The 27,787-nt window shown below is 39.8% G+C and overlaps 3 protein-coding genes across 3 annotated transcripts; all 3 read right to left on the bottom strand.

Moving 5' to 3' along the window:
- Positions 1–748: 748 nt before the first annotated feature.
- On the bottom strand, positions 749–4,286 carry hoxc8a (homeobox C8a). Its single transcript, XM_042491493.1, has 2 exons — positions 3,667–4,286; positions 749–2,313 (listed from the first exon to the last, which is right to left on the bottom strand). Exons 1-2 carry the CDS (start codon positions 4,100–4,102, stop codon positions 2,003–2,005), a joined length of 747 nt encoding a protein of 248 aa, XP_042347427.1. The 5' UTR covers positions 4,103–4,286; the 3' UTR covers positions 749–2,002.
- A 3,672-nt stretch (positions 4,287–7,958) lies between these two features.
- Positions 7,959–10,479, bottom strand: hoxc9a (homeobox C9a). The gene is made up of 2 exons (XM_042491492.1): positions 9,812–10,479; positions 7,959–8,781 (listed from the first exon to the last, which is right to left on the bottom strand). The coding sequence occupies exons 1-2, from the start codon at positions 10,353–10,355 to the stop codon at positions 8,537–8,539; spliced, it is 789 nt and encodes a 262-aa protein (XP_042347426.1). The 5' UTR covers positions 10,356–10,479; the 3' UTR covers positions 7,959–8,536.
- An 8,083-nt stretch (positions 10,480–18,562) lies between these two features.
- Positions 18,563–22,134, bottom strand: LOC121946756 (homeobox protein Hox-C10a-like). Its single transcript, XM_042491490.1, has 2 exons — positions 20,999–22,134; positions 18,563–19,021 (listed from the first exon to the last, which is right to left on the bottom strand). Exons 1-2 carry the CDS (start codon positions 21,693–21,695, stop codon positions 18,744–18,746), a joined length of 975 nt encoding a protein of 324 aa, XP_042347424.1. The 5' UTR covers positions 21,696–22,134; the 3' UTR covers positions 18,563–18,743.
- Positions 22,135–27,787: the final 5,653 nt, after the last annotated feature.

Genomic DNA, 27,787 nt, shown 5'->3' with positions numbered 1-27,787 from the left:
TGTTACCTGCACTTGGCCTCTTATCCGCTTTGATTTCAACGCTTTTCCGGAGACTTTGTCTGTCTGGACACCAAGTCTCACACAACACCTTTGCATGGTATAGACAGATAAAGCCTCCCTCATGCTTTGTCATTATTCAGTCTGATTATTAACACCACGCCAGATGTTTGTTCATCTCCTCTCAAACGACCATTATTCATCCCAAGATTCATTAAGAAAAGCTTGGTGTCCTCCCTGAAGAGAGGAAGTTTCTTATTAAGAGGATGAATCAAAACACGACTCAGGCTTTGGAGAGTGCGCACGCTGTGAATGGGAATCGCAACCTTTCCTTAAAAGGTAAAGGGATACAAATGCACGTCTGGCGTTTTTTTTTTTTTTTTTTTTTTTTTAATTGAGTAAGTTGGAAAGTTGAAATTAAGCAAAGTTTAGTCATAAGGCTTTTCAATATGCTGCGCGCCTCCTCCTCAGTCTTGCACCCGCCTGTAAATGTTTGCAGCGCGTGGGTAAAGCATCAAAACATCAACATTGTGGAGCCATTTCCTCATTGAAGCGTTTTGATTATTTGTATCAAATTATGCAAAAACTGAGGTTCTACAGCATCCAAAGGTTTGTGACTCGTTAGAGAGAAAATGGGCAAATATGTGTGTACTAGACTGCATATTAGATTTCACTTTACATATATGTGAATGGGGGGAGATGGAATAATTCCAGTAACCGGCGCTGTAATATCAATACAAAACAGAAATGATTGTGAGCCATCTTGTTTATTTGTGATTTTACATCAACAATGGCGGGGACACACAATTCCGTCTTTCACAGGAGAAACACCAGGGAACGAGCATATTGTTAAACATCAATATATAACAAGACGTACATAAAGATTATATTCAGTGCAAAACAACTACGCTATATCACCAGCACATTAAAATAAAAATTCCCTTACTTTAAAATCCTTGTAATTGTAGCAGGTATTATCATACACAGTAAATGTGCGTTATAGGCAGTTTTAGTTGTTGGGGAAAATAGCTTGCAATCGAGTCAGAGCGATGCCATAAGTGAGGAATATAAATTCAGCAAAGGCAAGGCTCTGAGTTTAGGTAGTGCCGTGGTACAATCTCAAAAAAATTGTTTGCTTGGCTTTGAGCTAATTGTCTTCCCAAGACTCACAAATTGTCTTCAACAAGTGTATATTGTATATCGGGTAAATGCTACATACATAACTTAATAATATAAGGTTGATATAGAACACTTTTTAAAATTAAAACCATATGAAATCTCTATATTCAGAAATCTCTATTGCAATTCCCCCAGGTTTAGGTAGCATCAAAGGATTTCAAACGATTGCATTTCCCTGGTAATCCTAGAAAAAAGATGTCTGAGGAGCTATAATGGCTATCTTTGTCTAGGCCATTCACATGAAAACGAGTAAAACAGTAACAGTAACAATTAGAATAATAAAACTTGTGGTTTCCACACCAGCCAATGTAACTGCTGCGATGATGGTTTAACACTTACTACTAAAGTTATAGGCCTACATTTTGCTTACAATTCGGAAAGGCTACTCTGAAATGATGTCTTTTTAAAATGTAGGCTATCATCTATTTACAACACAGGTCGGTCATGTTTTGATTTTATTTGGCTATTTATTGACACATTTATTATTAAAAGCAAATTTGTAAAAAATAGCTATGCCATTTTCCATCTAACATGCGTTTTAATTGACCCTTTTATTGCGAGGGCAACTGTTCTATTAAAGAAAAAGTGCTACAAGCGTGTGTAGCTTCTACAGGGAAAATAAAAATCCAAATCATGTTAGGATAATGGTGAGAAGGGAGAATTTTGTCTATTTATGACAGCAATATTAAGAGGGATTCCTGTTCCCTCTTGACAAAATGAAAGGGTGGTCATAAAGTTGACGCTCTCTGCCTCCTTGTGACTCTGTTTATGGGACCTCTCTTTTTTCCTCTTTTTCAGCCATATAACCATAAAAAGGACCATAAAATCACTCCTTGGTCTCTTCTTTCTCTTCCGCTTCTTTCTCTTCTGCTTCTTCCCCTTCACCGTCCTCGTTGCCCTCTTCCTCGGCTTCAGCCTCTCCTCTCTGACCCGGAAACTTGTCTTTGTTGTTCTCTTTTTTCCACTTCATCCTCCTGTTCTGAAACCAAATCTTCACCTGCCGCTCGGTGAGGCTCAGGGCGTGGGACACCTCGATCCTTCTCTTGCGGGTCAGGTAAGGGTTGAAGAGAAACTCCTTCTCCAGTTCAAGAGTTTGGTATCGACTGTAGGTTTGCCTCCCATTCCGTCTTCCTGGGGCTTGAATGAAATAAAGCCAGAGGTTAGCTGGGCTGACCACGGGCCCCCATAAAAATAAAAATTCAGATGACTTATAATTAATTCTGCATTTGCCTCTTTATCCACTTAATCGTTCACCTTGGCTTTCACCCGTAATTACAGTCATAAAGAGCGGGAAAGCCTTTATTTAAAGTGCAAGATGGGTAAAATTAGTCTAAAAATATGCAATATTGTTCACATTATGTGTGGAATTTCTTACAGTGTATTTCTCTGATGTTTGCAATATTTCCAGATCTATCAGCATCCAGCTGTGACTTTCATAGTCATAAAGAGTTATTAAATAAGTATGAGAAAATATTGTATTAATAGGCTATAGAAAATAACTATCAATTATTAATTCAAGTGTCTTAACGTTTAGGAATAAATGTCCTAAATTCCCATCAGTGATCGATGCTAAATTCCTACAAAGAAAAATCAATGTATTGTATTTTACATTAGAATTTAAACTACATAGAGACACTGGGATTAGTAGGTTCTGCTTAAGGCCTATACAAGCCTGGTTGAGATTTTCAGTGTCACACACACACACACACACACACACACACATACACAGTCACGCACACATGAGTAAAATAAGAGAGGGAAAAAGTATGAGAAAGTAGAGAGATTAAGCTGTGCTGTAACAACAGATGGGGACAGGCTAATGATAAATATCTCTCTGAGCAGATAAAAATGAAGCTTACACCTGTGTGTGTAGCCTGATAGCCTGAACAAGTATGATCCATGATATGAGGAGGTAATATCTACAAAGCTCTTATGATTATGGATATAGTGTTAGCCACATTGGGCCTGTGGGTCAAATTACCCCATAAAACCCCCTAAAACCCGAATTCTGGATAATCGGGGCATGCTGTGTTTCAGCTCCTGTCACTCTGCATGCTACTGGTGTGTGTGGCACCATCATATTTTAAACTATGACTTATTCATCCTTCCCCCTTAAGAGTTTGTGAAATATCTTATGTCAACGATAACTGACTTCAAAGAGCTGGTGTCATGAGCTGTGATCGGCAATTCGGTGTTTTAAAGGCACTTTTGAAAGCAAAAATTCAGCCCTGTATGGACATGTGCTGCAGAGTTACAGCAGCCTGCAGTACAGGTTCTATGTGCCCCATCATGTTCCCTCACTTATTTAGTTTTATAGTTAAGACACACACTCGTGTATACTCGGGCATATTTAGCACACATTCACATAAACAAACACACACAGGCACATGTTCACACACACACATACACACACACATACACACATACACGCACGCACACGCACAGACACAGTAACATAGAAAGAATAGGAAATAATTGTATGATTCTGACCGTGGGGTCTCATCCAAGGAAACATAAGACTGGGAGAGGAGTTTTGATTTAAGTGGCCTTGTCCTTCTCCGGGGTTAGAGCTGCTCGACGATTTACAGTCTGGGTATTGCGCTAGGCTTGCGTCTTGCTGGGTACCATAAAGCGTTTGCCTCGGAAGGGCTTCATATCCATAAAATTTCGTTGCGTCTCCGTGGCAAGCCAAAGCGCAGGGGTTTTGCTGGTATCCGGGGTTGGAGATCCCAGTGGTCCCGTGGTGGAAAAAGTCCTGCACATGATGGGACGGGTGCTGAAAGCCCGGTGCGGCTGCTCCGGGTCCGTAAACCAGCGTGTGGCTGCGGGCAACGCTTTGTGGAAACCTGCAGTCGTAGTAAGTTGGCTCCAGTGACTCGCTGCCTTTGTACTTGGAAAAAAGAGGGTTAACAAAATAGGAGCTCATGTTTAGTTGGCATCAAGCAGACGGGCTCTCTCGCAGCAGAATATCTCCTTTAGGATGATGGCAGCCTTTTGTTTAGGGTTCCAACTCGCACAGCGCGCACAGGCAGACAAACCGGAACTAGGAGAAACGCTGCCCCTTTGGACAATCTACGGCAGCTCACTCTCTCTGAGCCGTTCCTCTCATCGGATTTCTCTCGCAGTCGTGAGTGTGTGTTTTTTCTCCCCCAGGCTCAAACCCGGCTCATGGCATGTGCTTTGGATGTGCTTTAGCTAAGGTTAAAGCTGGCTTGCTCCACCGGCACAGTCACAGACGCTGCTCTTTTCTTTCTTTTTCCTTTTTTTAAGCTTCCCCACCGAACCACCCCCACCACAAGCGCCCCCCACCCTCCCCTCCTCCCCCACCCCTTCATCTTCCTACGACCGGTCAGACGTGGGCCCTACGTATATCCACCTTGAGAGGAGCTGCACTAATCATAACCAACAATCCAAGAGGCTTTAAATATGATCAATGCTGTGTTTATCTCAAAAATGCTTTGTTAGAAGCTGATCAATGGAGTTGTGGAGGGGTTCAGATATAAAGACGATGACACATGGAGCATTTGCACGATAGTGTGACTTCACAGCTTAGCTTTGCATGGAGGTTATGAGGTGTATAAAGCAGGGAAGGTCCTCTCTTTATAATCAGATAAAGCTGTTATTGCTGCTTGGCCCCAGTGAAGCTCATACACTCACTTTTAGAAAATAGTTGCACGTTTAAGTCTCCTGGAGGTCAACATAGCATTTGGGAAGTTCGTGAAACCAATAATGTGACATAAAACACCACTAAAGCGAGACAAAACTGAAGCTATGATACACAAGTAAAACAATTCATAAGAATAAGAGAAAACATCCTCGTGGTGTAATCGAGTAAAAGGCCAGGGCGACACACTTGCACCGTGCGGCTGTAAAACACCGACACACGCAAATATAAACACGACCTGTGAATACTAGGTGCCACTTACTGACCCCGTAAAACCGACGAGGATACGCAGTAAATCTCCCACGTGGAGGAGTTCATAAAATTTTACATCGGATGTTTAGCTACAATGAGCGCGCGCACAACTCCCAGCTCAATGGTTGCACGGGGCTCTCTCTCCAAATATGCCAGTGTGGTTTTTGTGGGGTTACTGACGTTTTATACACATCGTCGTAAAATATGAAAGGCGCACTGGGCGAATTTATAGACCTTTCACACTCTATAAATATGCAGATTGCCAATCATTGTTGCGTTCTTCTTGGGGACTTTGAGCTGCTGGTACAAACGTCATAACCGACGCAGATTATGGATAATGAGTAGTCAGTGTTTTGTTTGTTTGTTTGTTTTCATACTGTGCAATGACAATGGAATAATTATTATTAGTAGTATTAATTTTATCTTTATTATTATGATCATGTTGTATGATGTTATATTGTTGTTTTGATTGTTTTTGCTCTCACTGTTGCTATCTATGGTTTTGGTGTAACTTATGTAATCGTTTACAAATTATTATTAAAATAGTTTTTATATATTTAAATATTGTTTCTGTCTGTTAATTTATCGTGTTATCGTTATTGTGTTAATCGTGTATTACTTTGTTTTTCCACTTAAGTATTTGAATTGAGGTTTTGTTTTTAATTTACAACATGAAAAATAAAAACACCAAATGAAAGAAAATACAGACACAGAATCCAAACAGAGTGCGGTAGGCTATTATTCCATCTAAATGCAGACATTTTTTAGGCTACCTTTCTCTCAAAAGTTAAACCTGTCTAAGCAAATGTGTCATATTTTCAATTCGCATACAGTTGGTAGTAAATAAAAATAAATAAATACCACAATATTCCTATTAACTCAGAAATTCACGGACATTTGATACATTTTTAAAACAAAGAGTGACAAAAAAAAAAAAAAAAAAATGTAACCCACAAGACAGCAGACATATAAAAAACGAATCAAAAATAAAACTAGAAAATAGAAGCAACTGTTTATGCACACACTCTGTGCCCAACACAACAACCAGCTCGCTGCATTCCTGCGTGCTGCTCTGTGGCCTATTACACAAAATGCGGTGGGTGACCATATCTGTCATTTTGTCATCGATAGGTTACTCTTCATTTTTCAGCCAAGCCACAGAGCTGTAAAGAAAGCCCTTGAACACACAGAGCCAGCACAAAACATGGATCAACAGCGTCATCTAGTGTTCAGACGAGTCCCTAAACCTGAATGAATCCACCAATCAGAAACAACTGTGAAATGGACAGAGAGGGTCTCCCCATTTGTCCTGAGCCTTGTATGTATCACGTATTTGCCTTAAATTAAAAAAAGATGTTCACGAAGCTGTTTACCACCAGAGCTCTAACTAAATGCCTCTGGTCTCCAGTTTTTAAAGCCGCCTTCAAATAGCTGATGTGTATTATCTTTTTCCTGTTATGGTCGCTACCTGCTCTTATATATGAGATAACATCGCTCTGCAGCACTCATATTTATGCACAATAACTATTGACGTTTTCCCATCTAATTGTAGGCTAATAGAGCACTCTGGTGATGAAGTGCGGGGGGGTTGCGGCTAGCCCATCAGGCAAAAAGTCCCCTGAACGGTGCGCATGACTCTCCTTTGAAGGAGTCCACCACCACCATCCATTAAAACCATAAAGTAATTTAGCCCAGACGTCTAGCCAGTTAGTCGAGTTTGCTTTGTTCGTCTGCATTTGAGACAAACAGCCGAGCTCCAACAGGGGCTGTAAAACTGGCATTTTTGTCCGAGCTGAGCGGAAATGCACTGGATTAGGCTTTGAAATTACAGCATCCTGTCCGCATTGTTTGTCACCACAAAAAGGCAATTTAGGCCTATCCCAGGAAACAAACGCGAAACTTGGGAAATTGTCTTTCACTTTCAAAACTCAAATGTTCAAATGCAGTCTCAAATTTTCTGATCGCCCGTGTGCGTGCAGAGCATGTACGCATAAAACTAGCAATCTATAAAGTTTTTTAGAAGGTAATTCATTTAAAAAAAAAAAAAAAATTAAGAAGTGGTGGTGGTTTCTATTTATAAACGAATGTGTTCTTGTAAATGTGAGAACAACACAAATATGTTTACTTCCAACATATTAGGACATGGAGGAGGAGCAATAAAAGAAATATCCTCACACTTTTTTTGTTCTCATAAGAATATTTGTATGCACAATTTAATTAAATTATACTGCTGCAGATTACCCCTGTTAGTAAATCCGTAACCACAACAACATTATTAATAAATTGTAGCAAATTGCTTATTGTTTTTTTTTGTTGTTTTTTTTTTGAGAAACGTAGCCTACATTTTTTTTCTTTTGAATGACCAAACACTGCTATTTGTGCGTTTATTTGATATGTGTGTACTTATCCTTAAAAATATGCAAAACTAAATGCACGTGGCTGAGGCTTGAGGACGGCAAAAACATGAAACTAATTTTAAGCAATGGCAGCTAAATAGAAACACTGTTGTCTTGCTAAAGTTTTTAGTGCGCTTAAGTTTTCGTCATTATTTGCGGTGGCAGAGCTCCTTTAGGCCTTTAGCTGTATTTGGAAAATGCTCGTCGGGCAAAACACTTCACTTTAGGAGTTGTGGAGGAAAAAATATTTTAAAAAGATTCATCTGTTTGCAACATGTAGCATATCCAATGAGGATTGTGTAACATTATTTTCTATGGTTTTAAAATGTGTGAATTATCTAGTTGATACTGATTGGAATTATTATTTGTTGGGCCCTGCCTGCAGCCATGTCCTAATTACTAAATGGTTGGAAATATGAAACCCACATTGAGTCACAATGAATACAGCAAACAAGCACTTAGTGATTATGTTTATATTTGCAGAGGTCTATATCTACACTCTATAGTTAAGAACTACAATCCAAAAAAAAAGAGAGAAATGCACAAATACAGCAACAACTATCACAAAAATACAAGACAGACGAGTCCGATTGCAGATGCTCTGTTTCTGTACAAAATACTACACCTGCACAACAACGTACAAAGGAAATTAACATGAAAGAAAAACATTCACATCATAAATTATTGGTTTGTGAAATTCAAAAGAATTCAAGTATTCTCTTTCTTCAGACAGTTTTAACGTGTCCAAACTGCACTTTTATAATTTCTCTTACAAAAAAAACATAAATCGAGGTGAAAGCAGAATGTAATTATCTCCTTGTAAAGTTTTTTCCTCTTTTTTCCCTCTTTAAGGTTGGAGACATGAATGTGCACTGGAAAATAACATAGTCAGCATCAGACAGTCTCGAAGTAAAGGTTAATACAAAAATCCAACAAAGTGATAAATATGAAGAGGAGGAGAGAGGGGGGATCATCGTGTGTTTTGGTACAACTGTGCTGTCCGTGTGACTAGTGGTTATTATGGTTGTTGTCTGACTGCTGTTCCACATTACGGTTCTTTGCTGTCGGTCTTTTCTTTGTTCATTTTCTTCATCTTCATTCGCCGGTTCTGAAACCAGATTTTGACCTGCCTCTCGGTCAGATTCAGGACCCTCGCGACCTCGAATCGGCGGTCTCTAGTTAGGTACATATTGAACAAAAACTCCTTTTCCAGTTCGAGAGTCTGGTACTTTGTGTAAGGGCATCGCTTCTTCCTCGTGGAACGGGCGTGTATCCAATTTGCCACAGGGTTATCTGCAAATAAAAAAAGCACAATGGTAATAAAAAACAGAACACATAGGGGCAACAATGTGAGACATTTTAAAAACTGAAACAATGACAACCAAATCAAGCATTTAGAAAACCTGGCTTTACAGCAATTCTGTGAGCTCATCACAAGGTGTTACAATTCAAAACAATGTCAAAGCAAACACAAGTTTGGTTTTTACCATTAAAGCTGAGATTTAACATTTTAAGGAAACATTTTAGCTTCAGACTATCCAAAATGACACTGATTTGCTCCCTTGTCCCCTTGACTTGTGAGTAACACCGTCGTAAAATACTCAATGCGCTTATTCACTTTATTGGCCCATAAAATGGCCCGTGGTTCAAGCCTTTACAGGTCCGTGGTGAAAGTCCTCCACTATGCCCCTACATTCCTCAAGTTGGCTGCAAGAGTAATGTGAATTTGTTTTCGACCCAGAGAATAGATTTTAATATGTAATTATATGCATATTATCTTGTCATTATTATGAGGCTGAAGCGTGGAGCCTGTTTTGCCACTGGGGATCAACAAGAGCCAACGTAGCTTTTCCTCACTAGAATGGCCTGTTAAAAAATCAAGAGTGAAATTCGTCTTACAGGGCTTCATGTGCCGTGCGTAATGACACGGGGTCAAAACATGGTCGTAAAAATGCACCATAAAGCATTTACTGATGAATATTATTTCATATGTCGATTTTGCGCTCAAAAAGAGCACCTTGCATGTTTTTAACATTATGAAGCAAGGCTTCCAAATTCAACGTCTTCCTGTAGGTTTGAGTCCATGTTTACAACCCCGTCTGGTTTTATAGCCCCAATATTAGCCCAGTAGCGTTTGTCTTTTATAGTTCCTAAAGCTTTCCCCCTAGCAGAGGCGAGCTGAGCTGAAAGGGGAGGATGAAACAGCTTTTAATTTCACTCTATGCAGGACGTTGAAATGCCTCTAAGCAAAAGCAGTTTTTTTTTACAAAATCCCAAAGCAAAACTCCCACCCGGCTGTAAAAAAAAGGGAGCTTGAACTTACTCGGATCTAGCTCCGGCTTCTCGTCTTTATGTTTTCCTGAAGCCAGGAGCTCCGACTCGGGGGATGGGAGACTCTGCTGCGTCTTGTCTCGCATGTCAGTGGATGAGCAGTACAAATAATCCGTGTAGGTCCGTCCGCTGGAGCCCAGACACTCGGCGGCTCTGTGCTCCTGAAAGGCGTCGGGCTTCAGCCCATAGTGCCTGCTGTTCCCCGGGTAGCCATGGAAAGGCACGGCGCCTGAAATCGGCTCCAGCCATGACCGCATATACCTCGAGTCTGTGCCTAAGTGAGGTTGGTGACTGTATGGATGGTAAACCACTGATGACTGGGAGTGTACAGGGGTCCAGGAGGTGGAGAAGACGGGTGGCTTGGGTGCGAAGCTGCAGGAAGGATAGTCAGCACACTCCGGTACTAGGGACGTCGGACGAGGGCCGGCTGGGTGCGAACCGGGAGCCGAGAACCGAGCTGCAGCAAGGACATCCTCGTTTTCATGGTTGATCAAGGAGTCCACATAATAATTACTTATGGGACCCGTGGTCGACATGTCGAAGCTTCCCCGACTCTTTTACATGCATCCGATTATTATATGGAGTGTATGTGTACTTTTTTATCTAGCCATAGAACAATCAAGGCAGGTAATTATTTCTCAACGCTTCCCTGGCTGCTATTGGCTGCGTCGCCGACACGTGATTATATTTACCCCCACAAAAATTGTACAGTGGATCAATGCGCCACTTATCCTGGGATCCCAGTGCACATAAATCGGATTAAAGAATGTGCTCTTTTGCTCTTTCTCTTGGACGTTTTAGAGGTAACTTTAACAACCGTGTTTTTTTTAAGAGAAAACGTGCTTTTGCAGAGCTAAGAGTGGATCTGTGTGCAGGCGCAGCACAGACCTGCGCACAAAACCGAGCAAGGCACTATTTGATGGTGTCATCAATCTCTGTCTGGCGAAATCTACCGTAGCCCCGTGTTATTGCAATGGATAGTATTACAGCATTAAAGTGTTTATTGAATCGTTGACGCCTTTTATCTTTATCAAAGCGACACATTTGATAAAGTGAAAGGTTTATAACTTCCTGTGTAATGCTGTTTATTTCTTAATAGACAGAGAGGCATTCACAGTAGCTATATGAGGACGAGGGAGGGAATCAAAATACAGGATGCAGGATACCAACAATTAAGTTTGCACCTTTTTATGGAGGGCGCAGCACACCAAACATTTCCTAAATGGGATCTGCGGAGATAGCAGAGGAAGGGATTCAGATTCTTGACAAGCAGCCCACTACAGCGGGTTATATTCGGCTAGTGACCGTCCATGATTTTATGCCCATCAATAAATTTTAACGAGGACCATTTGATTGTTCATAAACGTGTCGTTAATAAGAACTGCATCCGAGTTCCTCGTTCAACATAAAACCACCACCACTTTATGCAAGTAAAACAATATCTAATATGGGGGAAAACAGGCCGGAGACAGGAAACAGAAGACTGCAGAGCAGAAGAGGTAAAAGGGTTCGTTAAAGGGTTAACTAGATTAAAGCTTTCATAACAGGGATAATGTTACTGTTGGATTTGATGGCAGGAGTTTGCCGTTTTGCCCCTGCGATATACTGGTGTATAGCTTGTCAGTTAGTAGGCTGTGAAACAACCCTGAACTCTCGTGCAGCGTCACAGCAAATAATACGATGAAACAGGAGTAACCAAAGAAGTCACTGGGAACACAAATTAGACGATTTGTGGCATAAATGGTGAAAGTTTAATGCACATGTGCAGACTGGATGAGGTCGATAACAACGTGGCTGGTGCATTATTCAATCCCAAAATGCTGCACAGGTTATATTTTAGTGATGTGGTGCAGGAGCGTATTTGTACATTTTTGAGAAACGGTGATGCTGGTGCGTGTTAATGTGACGACTTTATGTTTATGCATGTTTTACATGTTTTTGAAGTGTTGTAAGGTTGGGTTTTTTGCGTGATGTGCATGATGATGTGCGCAACGGCTGTTTGAAATATCTTCTTTTTTCTCTGACTGTGGAGTAGTTTGAGAAAAAGGCTAATTAAAATGATTTCTTGCAAACTTTAAGATGAGGGTGCTAAAAAAAAACCGTTTGTATCCGAAGAAGTGACATTTAGTGATCACACTGTGCTGAAATGAACTGTCTGAGTGGTCTGCATTGCACAAATATGAAGTGAACAAAAAGACACATTTAAAAATAAATCCTATTTTACGAGTGAAAATTACGCGTGCATCTGCAGAAAATCAAAAATTGAAGTCTTAAAAATTGCAACAACTCACGCCTTTGTAACCGCCAAGATACAAGGATCACATGACGTCACTAATTAATCTAGACTAAATTGCATTTAAATTGCAATTAATTCTTACACTTACAAAAATAAACTCATATAGTACTCAGAATCTGAATTTCATAACGTAAAACAAAATGTAATCAGTATACGCGTTAGAAAGTGTGATGTTTGTCACGGCTGCTGAGTTCAGATTCAACCATGAAATTTAAAAGGCCAGACGCCAGACCTTAACCTGGATTACGCCAAACGGTGTCCTGGTGAGCGCTGATGAATGCTCGCGAGTCTGTGTCCGAGTCAAACATTTCCCCACATGTTTACAGAGATACAACCGTTATCGTCATAAATGTACCATATCTTAAATTACGTCGTTTTAAAGTTTTGTGGTTTTTTTGCAGGTTGAAGGTCTGAGTCCGTTTATTCTGCTGCTGCCATTAAAACTGAATGAAAAAGGGCTTAGTGGCTATTTATTACCATAACATATGGTCATATAAATACATTATATAGGTCGTATCTATGTCCAGATTAATCCACTGAATAATCTTTTGTGTTGTTTGAGGGGGGTCCCCTGTGCTAGTGTGTGTGTGTGTGTGTGTGTGTGTGTGTGTGTGTGTGTGTGTGTGTGTGTGTGTGTGTGTGTGTGTGTGTGTGTGTGTGTGTGTGTGCGCGCGTGCTAGTACGTGTGTTCATTAATGAGAATAAAGAGATAAGAAAATATTTTTTGTATCTATTCCAGTCGTTCATCCATGTACAATGTATCTATTCCAGTCCTTTAGTCATGTTTGTTATGATATAATAAAATCGCATAGTTAGATATTAATTTGTTGTTGTTTCTTATTTGTGGGATTATGGTGTTTTACTGCAACTGAACCATTTAACATTTCGAAGAAATGCCTCGCTATATCGGTTAGTATTTAATATTTTCACTTCCTCCTTAACCTTTTTAACAATAGAGACAGTCTGCTATGGTAAAAAAAACAAAAAGTGGTGGTTTGTCAATTTCGTTTTCAACATATACGACCCAGTATCGCAAGTATATAAGAGAAAAGACTAGAAAATAATTGATAAAGAAACAGTGCAAGGTCAGAAGGAGACAAATGATACGCTGGATGGGCTTTAGATTACCTCTATATTTGTCTACAGTCAAGGCCGTTATATTCATATAGTCATAAGTCAGTCCAAAATAGTCACAAATTTGCCTCTGAAGGCTTCAAGATCTGTGCAACACACACACTCACTCACTCACTCACTCACTCTCACACACACACCACACCACACACACACACACACACACACACACACACACACACACACACACAATCCTTAGAATCTCTCGGATTACATGCAGTCAACTTTCCAGTTTCCATTTTGGTGCAATTATTGGATGAACCAGATGTATCTAATGATTCGTTAATTAATCCGTGATAATATCAATGCTTGAAACTTGTTCCATCAGTCTGCCACAGTAGCCTGTAAGCCTCTGACATTTCTCGGTTAAACAATTTAGTTTTCAGTTTATAAAAAAAACCCCCAAAAAAACCGCATTAAATAGCTCTACTTGTGCAGTATGACACAAAGGTTTTGCCTACATGGGCTATTATTCGCATACGAGCTATACTGTGGTCGACAACGTTGTTTTTGTTACATATAAACGTTATTTATGTACAGCTTTGAGCCGCTATACTTCATGTGGACGGTGGCGGATAAAAACATTATAGTCTGTGTGTTTTCACGCCGCCGCACTGCGGTGACGCCTCATATTAATAGGAAATTATTGGGGGGGGGGGGGCGTTTTACCAACTATGCCTTTAGTGCAATGCCAGGAGACCACAGCCTTAAGTGTTTTCTTTGCCTACATATAGTTTTTGGTGTAAAAAAATGCAAAGAAAGCAAAGAAAGATGAACTAACTATTGATTATTAAGAGAGTCTCAATTAAGATCATGAGTCTGTCTGCAGGTTAAACAAGACGAAATCTTCAGTCGCGCACATTATAAATGTGTGAATGGTTGATTAGGTTAGGATCCATATTTCTGTTTGTTTATATTATTATAGTCAGCAAGCAGATAGAAGTACAGGGTAATCATAAACACTAGATAACCTCCTTTGCAGGTTAAGATAAAGATGAAAGGTAAAGATGATCCATCTTCATTGACAAGGGACTGAACTTTGTTTTCACATCTATCAGCACAACCAGTTTGTGTCATTGCTGTGTGGGTGAATCACAAACGAACGAGTTAAGATCTGCGTTGTAACATGACTTTCTTTCATCAGACACATACCGCCACATTCGCTGGTTCCTGTGTAATGTAATGACAGGGCGAAGGCACATTATTTATTCTGTCAATGATAAAGATAGCTTATTAAATGTAATTTCCTCCAAGAAATAGTCACAACACAGAAGAGGAGCGCATAATATGTCCATGAACCTCCAGATCAAACAGGCCTTTCTCTCACAAACACACGCAGTTAAACCCAAAGAGGGGTTTATCTATATAGACAACATTTGGAACGTATTAATCTCTACATATGGGAAATCCAAAGTAAGTTATTTATAACGACTCATGTGCTGAACAGAAAGTACCGCACAACCGAAAGTTACTGTGTGATCATCTGATAGGCCACAAAATGGTCCGTTTTATCCTAAATGCATCACAGTATTCTCTAACCAAGATAACCGCTGAATGTAACAGTTTCCTCCAAACACGCCTCTTATTTATAAATCATCCTTTGAGACTGTCTCAAAGCATTTCTAAATCAAAACACCAGATAAAATCCTCCCGTTGATCTAGAAAAACATGTCGTGAGACATATTACTGATCAATATACATATTCTCATGAGGCTAGGCCTGCCGCAGTGATATATATTTAGCATTCGTCCTAAAAAACAGATTTTCTTGGGTAAAAAAAAGTTATTCATAGAAGATAGTGATCATGATGCCTTGAATTTAAAAAAAAAAAAAAGAAAACGCTATGTGTGATATTTTATGGTCTATGTTTTTGCGTATAGAGACAATTTGATTGCCAGTTTCGAGTCACGCAAAGCGGATATAAAATATCAATGACTATTCAAAAATTAAAAAACATAAAGCCACACATTGAGCTTTTTTTCGCCAGTAAGATTAAAAAATAATTAAAGATCAAAACACTTTCCAGTGAGAGAAAGTTAGTCTTCTCGTCCTCTGAATTCAATCGTTTATTAACTTTATCTCTTAAAAAAAAAAAGCATACAAGTAAAGCGCAAGGATCCCATTCCCCCCCTCTATATATCACAAGAAAAGCCAATAATTTATGTCAAAAAAGGAAGAAAAAAGAAAGAGGAAAGCCGTTAGCATATTTGGTTCATGTCTGATCATGCCAGTGGCAGTAACATATCTTGAGCTGTCCCAAGGAAGTGGCTGACTAAAGCCTTCAGTTCCTGTGCGCAACTACAAAGTGAAATAAATTGCTTTATGTGTATATGGTTTTAGGGGGAATCTATGCAGCTCTCGGGGCTGTTTCCAGCGCTGTAAAGTCTTTGTCAGTGATGCATTCCAAGGGAGACACTCATTCACAGAGCTGAATGAAAGTGACTTTGGATTCCAGACTGTCTCTTCCAGTTGCACCACCGCCAAAGGGAGGGGGGCTGAGAAAACAAGGGGAAATAGTGACCAGTATAAACACTGGACTGCCTGCAGGAAAGATGCTGACTGCGCCTCAAGAACAGACTGTTCCATAAATAAGTTAGTATGATTCTTTAAGATAAATACTTCGCTTTCCTAAAGACTTTTATTTTACTTAATGGCATATGTTAACGTTTTACGTTTACAGAAAAATAATAATAATAATAATAATAATAATAATAATAATAATAATGTTAGTAATTAAATGGATTACTGGGCTAGGCGAGAATTAAATAATAATAATAATGATTAAATAAAGTTAGGCTTCTATGTTATGGTCAGTGGCGTACTGATATGCTGTAGTTTCCGATATGAACAAATTGGACCCATATGTTACATTAATTAGTCAAATAATTCAGTGTAATTAACTACGATCTCATTAAATAGTGAGACTATTGCAATCAAAAGACAATACAAGATTTTAAATCAATTAACGCAGGCCAAGTCTTAAAAACTTGGGCCTTAGTTGATCAAATTTGGGCATATATCTATCTATTTAAGACATATAACCTCGTTAACGAGCCAGGGAAAGCAACAACAAAAATAAAGTCTAATTTAAAACTATGTAATAAAAAAAAAGAGATTAAGAACAGTTAAAGCACCACATAATCGAGTAAATGTATTTAATGCACAAAAATAACGTTTGCCGGATTTTCATTGAAAAAATAAAGTAGGCCTTAATTATCAAAATGTGACTTCTTTTGAGATGGTTGCTGTCATGAGTGTCAGTGCAAGTGTTCTTATCTTATAGTTTGTGGAAAACATTTGCTTTCAAAGTAGAAATTATTTAAAGCCATATAGTATTTTAATATTAGGCAATTTCTCAGCATGAAAGTTTGCAGCAAATTCGCACTCCATTTTCAATATCAAGCAGCCGTGTATTCGCATTTACAAAAACAAGAACCATGCTCAAATGAGATCATGGAAATGTCAATATGCATCACTTTCCTGCTACATACCCAGAGGAATTAATAAGTCTGACATCCATCCATCTGTCAACTAGCATCCGTCTATCCATCTTTCTATTGAGATCATCATAAAGCAGCTGAAACCACTAAAACCAAGCAGACAGCCAGTGATGACAGATGCAATACAACAGTCTAAAACTTTACCCCATGTTGTTTACAACCTATTCTCCTTGTGAGAGCCTCAGAAGGTTTTACAGCCCACCACAAAAATAACAGCAAAGAAAGAAAACGTCTCTGTCCAAGGTATTGCAGCTCAGTTCATTTACAATGCCATTTGCGGGGACCTGGGTGACTATAGGGGGTAATTCAGCGGAAATTGTGCCCTTGATGAAGACGAACTGACGTAATCAAGGCAGTTTCTTGTTGCCGAGCCAGGAAGCCAACCCCAACAACATGAAACTACCTAAACCACGCTTCAGCTTCGCGCAAAAGGGGTTAAAATCCATGGAAAGGACAATGCATGCAAAAGCCAAGAGAGGATTAACACAAAGAGAAAAGGCGAGTACCAACACAATAAAACACAACATGTGCTATCAGGGTTTGAAATCAAGCTACTTTCTCATCCCTGCCTGCAAATAACTTATATAGCCCGGCATGCTTTTGTTTGCTCATATAAAGAACCTGTCAGCCTTATTATGCTGTTGTTTTAATTCAGTCTACAGGATTATAGCAGCAAAGCACAACCAACTATTCAGCTGTTCCAAACAAGCAAAAAAAATTAAAAATTCACTCAGAAATATCCAGAAACAAAAACATTCAGCACTCAGCATTTTGATAAAAAGACAACAGGAAATCAGCAGCAGCAGATAGACATCAGCAACTTCAAATAAACTATCGACGTGTGCAGGCGTGCACCATGCGTGCCACATGAGCTGTCAAGATGCTCCCCCTGACAGATGTGGCATACTTTCCAAAACAGGAACTAAAAAGATTACGTAAAAAAATTGACTCCTACCTTAAGTTGCCTCATGCAGACGCCTTCCCGGTGCGTTTAGTTATCCACGTGTTTGCCGTGATGCCTGTTGTTATTATTGCTCCTGCAGCCGTCTCCGTCGCTGTCCCCTTTTATCCACCATCTTTCTTATCTCCTGCTCCCATGAAGCTCCATTATCCCGCGTGGAGGCGGCGGCTCCTTCCAGCCCAGCGCCTCAGCTCGGATCCTGCACATTGCAGTCTCTGCTGTGTGGATTAGCCCTCCTCCACACACACCTTTAAACGCATCTTTACTGCTGCAGCACATTATATTTGCAGATCATAAAATCCACCCCCAACGCTTTCCAGGGCGAACCTGACATTAGAATTTTATGACCTTGACTTACTGTGGTCACCTGGATAATATTTAAATCAACGTTATGGTCTCTCACTTCTATTAAAACTGCCATGATCTCCTTCTCTCATCCGCAGTGTCTCTCCCTCCCTCTCATTTGCACCGGGGGAAGGACAAAGTTGGTAATACCTTTCCATTTCCTCCCTCCTTTTATTGTTTTGGAATCGTTTGCCATGACATAGCTTAATATCGCCTTGTGCATGCACGTTACACTGCGTGAATGTGCCACAGCAACAGACACCAACGAAGAAGCTGCACAAGTGGCAAAACATTCATTATAGCTCAGCAAAGTGAAACTGCGTGCATGCCACGAGTTATTTATAGATTGCTTGAGATTGCCTCCTCCTTTCTTTTGCTTCATATTATAATTATCAGTGCGAGGTAATAGCGCCTCATTGTTCCAATGCTGCTGCAAGTGTTCACCTGGAACTCAGGTCTAGTCTGCAGGTTGCAGCGTTTTATAGTTCACATAGGAAGGCACGCCGTGTGTGTGTGTGTGTGTGTGTGTGTGTTCGTGTGTGTGTGTGTGTGTGGTGTGCACATAAAGAGAAACTTGATATATGAATAATGAATGCATTATAAGATGACACATGCATGTTTGTCTATGTCTGTGCATGTGTGTGTATGTGTGTGGTTGTGTGTGGATGTGAATGTGAAGGTCGGAATATCATCAGGAATAGTTATAAACTGCACTGTGCTCCCTCTCTCGACTCTCCCTGTTAAGCTTCTTGAGCTTCATGCGTCTGTTTTGGAACCAGATCTTGACCTGTCTGTCGGTCAGGTTGATACTCCGGCTGATCTCCAGGCGGCGCTCCCGAGACAGATACATGTTGAACAAGAACTCTTTCTCCAGCTCCAGCGTCTGGTGCTTTGTGTAGGGACACCGCTTCTTCCTTCCACTTTTGGCTTTTAACCAGCTTCCAGTTGTCTTTTCCGCGGCTAAATCATCTACCGGAGCAAGAGAAAGACAAAAAAAGATGAGCAACTGTGGCCAAATCCGGACAGTCATGTTGTGCAGAGATCATATGCAGCTCCATCAATACACTGGGTGCTATGTGCACGCCCATATCTCCTATTCAAAAGCGTTCATCTGGATCAAAACGAGGAGTGTAGAAGAGCAGATTTACCTTGATGTGGACTCTCCGAGACTCTCACTTGAACAAATTAACAACGCCGAGCATCCCACCTTTTGCTACAACTCCTACTGCTTGCAAATTGCTTTTGTGTGATGTACAGCTATAATTAGATCAAATCAAAGTAGAGCGTGTAAGCACTTCTTTTGTCTGTGTTGGACCTCAGACTCTCATAAAATGTTATTACCTTTGCACGCCGGAGCCAAATGAAAATTTTTTAGAGGTTCATCCAAAACAAAGAAAGTCTCTGTAGCATAATACCACATTTAGGGGAAAAAAGACAAAGAATCAAGGCACGTCGATGATAGCGGGGAAAATCACACTGCTGTGCATTCAGTTAATTTCTTGATTAGGTTGCAGACTCTAGGGAATAACGCCTCTGTTGCACAATGCACACACACACACACACACACACACACACACGCACACACACACACACACACACACACACACAGGTTACAGTAATAATTACCCTAATGTGAACACTCAGTGTGTGTCCCACATTTAATCATTATCAAAACATTTAATTCAGTAATATGGGATTAACAGGACACACGCGAACACACACACACACACACACACACACACACACACACACACACTCAAAATGACGGTCGCATTGCCTGGCTATACCCTCTAATTAAATTAAAAAAAAATAATACGAGCATGTTGGTCGACATATATTAAGCTAAAACCATAAATAACACCAGAAACTGAAACTAATTTTGAATAAGAGCTGAAGAAAAACGGCAGAGGGATTTGTAATAACATCTTTATATCTAGCATCAGTTTATTAGGGACATAATTAGCACATAATAAAAAAGTTATTTTTATTTGCATTACTTATTTTTATTGTGACTATTCTTATTATTACGCAGGCCTATTTTAAGTATTATCAATCCATCGTTACAGTTTAATTTATAAAAAAAAAAAAACCATCAGTTTACACAGTTGATTTATACTAATAATACATTTCCTTGGTTTCCTCAAACGGGAAATAAAAGACAAATTCGGTTCATTCATATTAAGCTATCACTATTAGCATCAAGGAAAAGAATTTTAAAAACTGTGCTCAGGCGTGGACCTTCACTTTTAAAAAATATGTCGTAAAAACTGGACAGAATTATCCTAAATTGTCGTTGCAGCGACGCAGAAAAGTGCAAATGTGTTTATGATAGATATAATCGTGACAATTGTTCCCTGAGGTTTCCTTAAAAAAAATAAAAATAAATAAGCCATGGCATCTTGACAAAAGGTTTTCAACTGTGGAGCAAAAACCGTAGTATTTTAGGGTGGCTCAAACCCAGCAATTTGAGGCGTAAAATGGTGCTGTTAAAAATGGTTACGTCTCACAATGTAAATGACCCATGTAAGAGAGAGAGAAGGAGGGAGAGAGAGAAAGTGAAATAGTGTTGTGTGTGAGGTTGTGTGTGTGTGTATTAATGTGTTTGTGTGTCAGTGCGTGTGTGTGTGCGAGCGTGTTTATTTCAATGATAAGTACCCATCTCACATTCTCACATTAATAGAAAGGTGTTAAATGCCACCGGGCCCATAACCCCTGCGAAGCTGTCAAATACCCATATAGCCCATATGACTATTATCAAACACAAGTCTGCATTATTGGGCCATGACACAACATAGCGTGCCCTCACAGCAATAACAGAATTAATGCACGTGGGATATTATCAAATTATCCGTGCATGCATGCGAATAGGCCTACTTGTCTGCACGAGTGTGTGTGAACGGGAGGAGGAGGAGGAGAAGGAGGAGGAGGGGGTAGGGTAAAGTCTACCTTTTAATTCCCCGTCCGAGTTATCAGAACAGCTGTCACTCTTGGCCTTCTCTTCCTTCCTGCTCTGACTCTCATCAGTCTGTGAAACCTCTCTCGTTGTCTCCTGCGCCGACTTGCCGCAACTTATTGTCGTTTCTGATGTTGACTCAACAGATGTCGCCAAGTGGGTCAGAGAGAAGCCGGAGGGGAACCGCTGCTCTTCCTGCTGCGGCCTCTCGCCGTTGTACACCTGGAAACAGCCACTGGACGAGGCGGTTGTCTCCGGCAGGCAGCTATTGTCCCCGAGCCGGATGTAAGTGGCTGACTCTGTTGTCTGTTTCCCCTTATTGCTGTCGTCCTGATAGAGACAACAAAACGCCTCCTCTTTGACGTTGCCCGCTGGAAACGAGCAGGGCTGTAAACACTGGGCAACAGGTTGTTCGTCCCTACTGGTTTTGGAGCCTGGGGTCCATGTGGCCAGCTGTGTTGACAGGTAGGGCGCATCCTGGAAGCCGCTCGGAGGAACCTCGTCTCTTTTGGGGAGTGAAGATGGTCCAACCTTCCCAATGTTTCTCATCACTGAATATCCGTACTCTGCAGCTGAGTGGATGTACATCCCGGGGTTGCTGGAATAACCCTCACCCCTGAAGGAAGATGATCCTCCCATTAAGGAATCCATCAGGAAGTTACCGGGCGCTATGTTATTCGGACATGACATTTTTGCATGTAGCAACACAGTGATCGTTTGTGGTGTTGCACTGCTCTCTGAACTACGGGATTTCTCCAGGAGAGTAAGGACAGTAGGATGCTGACATCTTTTGGAGGGGGGTGCAAAATATCAGTAACATAATTATGGATGCTGGGAGACATGTCATGTGATTTTCAGACCAATAGCTGCGTGGAAGTGGCCTTGATGCTCCAGACTGGCGTGACGTCAGCGCGGTCAAGTTGGGGAATCTGGAGGCTTTTTGATGGAGCAAGAGCGCCACCCAGCGGCCATCTGCTGGTCAGGACAGCAGGCCCACACCAGGGGGAACAAAGGGCGGCTGCTGCAGCAGGATTTTTAATGGCACTTACTACGTGGCTTTTTGGTATTTTAATTTGGTTTAAGTTCAGAACTTCTGATGTCTGACAGAATATTAATTAACCAACGTGTGATTTACTTTTTCGTCCTGGCGCCAGCTCTGTGGAGGAGAAGACATCGAGGAGTTGGTATAAGACAGAGTGCATTTTGTGTGTTGTTTGTTTCCATCGTTTTTGCTCTGTTGTTGCCACCGATTTAGCAAGGTAAGCTCTACGCAGGTGTGTTGTGCAAGAGAAAATCTGATCAGAAATGAAAACTTCTTTTTGAATTTTAGACAGAAATAATCGTCAAACTGCAGACTAGTTTTCAACCACTGACGCTAATATTTGTCTTTACATTTGACCTGCTAAATTTAAGATTACGATGTCTTCTTTAATATCCTACTGACATCATTTTGTAGATTTATACTAATACATTTCCCACAGTAATTGCGAAAACCTTACTCCGGCCATGTCCTGTTTTGACCCTTAGATAATGCTGTTTATTTGCATTTTTCTTTATTGCTCCACCAGAATGAAAATTCAATTCTTAAAAAAAGAAATTAAACATATGAGATGTTTTTAGACGATTTGGTTAACTTTACTAAACTGACGTAACTTTCAGTTGGCTGTTTAACCGCTTCTTTTCATGAAATGAGAAAAAATATTAAGTAGACGGTGTGAATTTGTACGATAGTGGGCCTATATGTATATATATTATTTTGGCGTAAAAAGAAACAAAACTCATATAGAACTGCATCAAGCTTTGCGTCTCTTCTTTTCTTTTTTTCTTTCTTTTTTTTTACTGTTCATACAAATATCTTACAGCCTAATAAACAATTCATTGCATAGTCTATCTGAACCATTGTTATACACAATCGTGTATTATTTTCATGATGTTTGTCGATGCCTTACATGTGCCTTCAGTATGTTATATATCTGAAATTAACAGTCTTTTTTGCGTTTTTGTTTTTTCAAAATAACGTTTTAATTCTCAGGATAGGTGTGGGCCAGAGGGGCTGATATGTGAATTAAGTGTGGCCCTCTCATGTAATGCGTATTTTTGAATACAGACTTTATTTTAACCAAACAAAAAGATGTATTCTTGTCAATTTTCCCCCTCTCCTCAAAACTACTCAAAATGTATCAAAATTATCGTAATATTTAAAATGTGTCATGTTCAGGTGAACAGTTTTTCTTTCTTTCTTTTTTAATAAATATAAGTCAGAAAGAAAAACAATTAACAAAATACTGAGCTGTACCCGAAACCAGCCGACTAGATAAGGTAATACTGCGAAATACGGAAACAGTGAATATGACAAAATCTTATAATCGCCATTGCCAAAGTCACTTCGCATATGTCGCTTAAATCGCATATCCAAAATTAAAAACAACACAAGAACACTAACGTTGTTGCGACATCTCATGGCCTAACATCTGAAACTAAATGTTCAAAATGTTGTTTGCATGTTTGCATTGAATAGCCAAAGGAAGGCTGTTAATCTATTATGGCGAATTTTGCATCTTAATAGAGTTAAGTTAGTTTATAGCCCACGTAATGCATTTATTTTATCAGTAACTGTGTTGTGTTCAGTGGAAAAGCCACACTGTCTTCTTTTTGCGTGTCATGAGTTGTTTGTTTAAGGCCCGTGATTTCTGTGCTGCAGTCATGACATCCAGTCCAAACAAATCCCTAAGAGTTCAAATACAAATACACGTCTGCTAAAACCTCAACAGCTCCTGATTCTCGCCTCTATAGTAGAAAAAAAAAGAATCAAACGCACGAGATTTAATAGCCTACAACACCAATCACATAAAGTCACTGTTTTTTTTGTTTTTTGTTTTTTTTTGTCAGGATAAAACTATAAAGCTTAGAAGTATTATTTCAGATTGTCTAGGTGCGTAATTTCTAGGATTTCCAATTTGAAAAAATGATCAGTGAGGCTGCAATAATGCAACATGCCAAACACGTTTAACGTTTAAGGATTGCCACAAAGTTATGTCTCATCAGTATTTTGATCTTTAAATTATTGGATTATATTACTAACAGATCTCTGGCAAACATTTCGAGACTTTTGATGCAGATAATTATGGCATGCATTTAGCCAGTTAAAAAATGTTGGTTGAAAGCGTCACCGCAGCTATGCGGGTGTGCTTGGTAGTGTATGCGAGACGTGCACGCGCGCCTGTCTGTCTGTATGTTTAGTTCAGAATCATTTTCAAAGGCAAGGGCACGACATATTATCAATGTATGTTTTTGATTATTTGAGTGCATTTGCATGTTTGCAGTGATGTTTCAAGACGAGACACATTTGTTTACATGTGATACTGAAAGTGAATAAAATTAATATTCAAAATAACAGATTAACAGTGTCTTTGTGGTCATTCTCCATCCCCACCACATCCAACATTTATAAAAGAAATGTGACCAATAAGTTAGAGTTTGATTAAAAACTTGCCTCTTCAAATTTTGTGATTTTTATATTAATTGAGGATACACGGGCGGATAGCGCGGTCTTGTGAGTGTGGAGAACATCTTGGGCTCATGAAACCCTTATAAAGCAATATAAACTATAAACTATAAACCGTAAGTTAAAACTTTTATGTAGCTCCCGGTAAATGCACATTTTGAAGAGTGAAGCTGTCCACCCAAAAACAGGAAAATCCTGAAATAAAGGATTATTGGGGATATTCTTTCACACTCCATCTTTCTTTAATCTACATACACGCTCTGCCTCATGTATGGACACATTAATAACCACACCTAATGCACAGCCCGCCTCACCAACTCACATCGCTGACACACAGAAAAAACTGCTTTATGACACATTCACACCTAGCCTGCAGGCTACCTCCAACCAGCCCAGCACAGAAAAAGAGTCAAGCACATAAAAACAAATTATATGTGTACAACTTTTCAAGGAACGCTGAGCTCTTAATAATGATTAAATTTCAGAAGAGACGCAGAGAACATCAGACATGTTATTATGATCTCATAGACCTGGCAGTGCTGGGAAATAAGTATTATGACGACATATACCTGATATTATATATATGTTGAGATTCAACACACCTGACAGACTCACAGATTAAGTATACAGTGGCACGTGTGACAGTCAGAACTGTTCAGACCTGCAGCGCCATAGAGTTTCATTATGTTATATACGAATATAATATATAATATATAACAATGTGTACAGATGTGCATTATGATGCCACGGATTTCGTAGCACGAGTTTGTGAACTGATAGCTCTTGACATTTGCCTATCATCGCACATAATAACAGGAGATATGTGCGCAATCATACGCAATTGTGCAGTACACACGATATTATAACAAAGAAGAGTAGCAAACAGTTGCTGCAAAAGCTTCTTTGCTGCTATATGCTCGATTGGACAGAATACACACACACACACACACACACACACACACACATATATATATAAGGGTTGAATTAACTCTAGATTTGTATTTAACGATTGACATCACAACGGCTACTCACAAATGGATAAAGCTTTCAGTGAGCATGCATACCTTTCTGGTTTCATAACAAATTACGCCTACGGCCTGTTGCTATTTGTTGTTTATTCAGGTCTGTTTCTCTCATGGAAACACGAATGCAACCTTGTTTTCCAAAAAGACATTCCTACACATTGTGTGATTTTCTGTCTGCACACATTTACTGCCGACTAGTCAGTTAATGGGCTCAGTTTGCAGAGAGGATAGTTTTACATGCAATATTTGAGATTTTTCTTCCCCCCACATATGCACGTGCTGTATTTTTCAAGTGCATTAAACCTTTAAGAATTTCCTTTTACACATTTGTACACACACTGTTCGCCAACCTGTAACCTACACACACAAAACACCAGATTGAGATGCTGTTTTAGTTTTGTTGGACTGTTTTCATGACAGTAGACCTCTCCGCTCTCCTGCCTTCTGAACAACAGCGCACACACACACACACACACACACACACACACACACACACACAACACACACACACACACACAAGGAACTGACTGCGATTTTATTTTACCTGGTCTTTACACATGTCTAAACTACAGCCTGCACTTTCGGCACTAAATTGTCCTCCAATTGATTGCAACCCTGGAGCCTGTTATTATATTGCAAACAGGTATGAGTGTTGAATGCTGCGGGACAGAAGACATGCTAGCGGTTTCCTTATTGCACTAATCAGGAGCCACTGGGGCGACACAACTAATTTGCTCTTGGCAGCCACTTTGAAATATCTTTCCAGTTGGACGTGAGGAGGTTCTGCTTTGTGTCCTCTTTCATGCTGCTGTCCACTCCATGCGCAACTGCAAATTTATGGTGCCAGAATCATGTAAGTTCTTAATTAAAAACCAGAGTGGTAACTGCCATCAAAGTACAGCAGTATTACATTATTACCACTGACGACCACACCAAATACGCACACCAAAAGCCGCTATATCAGACTTAAAACGTTCTATAATAATTACAGTCACACTAAGCTCGGTGGCAACAATAAATAAATAGCGCCGTACAAATGCGCTAATGTAGATTCGAGCATTTTGAGAGTTATTTGGTTGCAGCAATAGCAGGAGCTCGTTTTACAGCGTCGAACTGTTTTATGGCCCTATAGAACAGGATAGGTGCTGAGATGTGAGTAGTACACTGTAGTATAAAACCATTCAATAGCCTATAACCCCTTGATTAGTATGTGCAGAGGGAAAAATAATCCTCCATTTACCTCACAATTAAAAATCACAATACAAATTTAAAAATTATAACTGAATCCGCAATAAAAAAAAAATTAAAATAAATAAAGTTATTTAAAAAGAATTTAAAAGCAATCCATAATTAGGTATATTTTTGGGAACTATCTATCTTATATATATATATATATATATATATATATATATATATATAGTGTGTGTAGTATTTATTTATTGTCAAACTGTTTTTATATTTATCTTCTAAGCTATTAACTCTACTAACAAACAAAAAATATATTTCGTTTTCATTTCGTTTAGTTAAAACGGACGCACTAATTCCTCATGTTCCCCACTATTTTAGATATGTTTATAGAACTATGGGAATAATATCACTATCAATATTAATTCACAGTATACTCTGGACTCGAGACGCAAATATTGTTTGTTTATAGCCTGGTTATATTCCAAAAATAAAATAAGGTAAAGTCTTATTGATAGTTTACAGCATTAGATCGAAAAAAAGCCCCACAACCAATTCTTTAAAACAATTCCTCAGATTTTATGGAGATGGATTAATCCATTTTTCCTTTTACATTTTAATAGCACCAGGCCATACCGTTTCCCTCCTGGCTCGCCCTCATCTACATAAAACACACCGCCATTTTCCTTCACCACAACACCCAAGTGCACAAGCCAGAATGAGACACGGCAGAGCTGCATTCCAGCTGAGTGGACTGCACTGCTGTCACACACACAACGCATCACGCAGAGGATGTATCCACGACTAATAATACTACTCTGAAGTCACCAAGGCATCTATCTCAGGAAACGTTTCCAAGATCCCGTTGAGGAAACAAAACAGTGCAGAGGCCGGGAGACTCCTGGCCCCCGTGTGGCTGACAGACAACATTTGCAGGAGCCTCTGCAGCCTGTCTCCCGTTAGTGACGTTGTGTATTGGAGAAACCTACAAATTACCCACGTCACCGTCCCAGGGCCAAGGTTGGTGGGTGTGGCGAGAGAGGGGCTCCTATAGCCTTGATCTCCGC

The sequence above is a fragment of the Plectropomus leopardus genome, chromosome 8, assembly GCF_008729295.1.
Source record: "Plectropomus leopardus isolate mb chromosome 8, YSFRI_Pleo_2.0, whole genome shotgun sequence".
NCBI classification, from domain to species: Eukaryota; Metazoa; Chordata; class Actinopteri; order Perciformes; family Serranidae; genus Plectropomus; species Plectropomus leopardus.
The sequence above is the reverse complement of the archived record's forward strand: the minus strand, read 5'-3'. Positions and strand labels throughout refer to the sequence as shown.

Coding starts and splice junctions, on each gene's coding strand:
- hoxc8a (XM_042491493.1), bottom strand. CDS start 4,102: ATGAGCTCCTATTTTGTTAACCCTCTTTTTTCCAAGTACAAAGGCAGC. Junction 2,314..3,666: donor TCCTTGGATGAGACCCCACG/GTCAGAATCATA, acceptor ATTTCATTCAAG/CCCCAGGAAGACGGAATGGG.
- hoxc9a (XM_042491492.1), bottom strand. CDS start 10,355: ATGTCGACCACGGGTCCCATAAGTAATTATTATGTGGACTCCTTGATC. Junction 8,782..9,811: donor GAAGCCGGAGCTAGATCCGA/GTAAGTTCAAGC, acceptor TTTTATTTGCAG/ATAACCCTGTGGCAAATTGG.
- LOC121946756 (XM_042491490.1), bottom strand. CDS start 21,695: ATGTCATGTCCGAATAACATAGCGCCCGGTAACTTCCTGATGGATTCC. Junction 19,022..20,998: donor CTCGGACGGGGAATTAAAAG/GTAGACTTTACC, acceptor TTGCTCCGGTAG/ATGATTTAGCCGCGGAAAAG.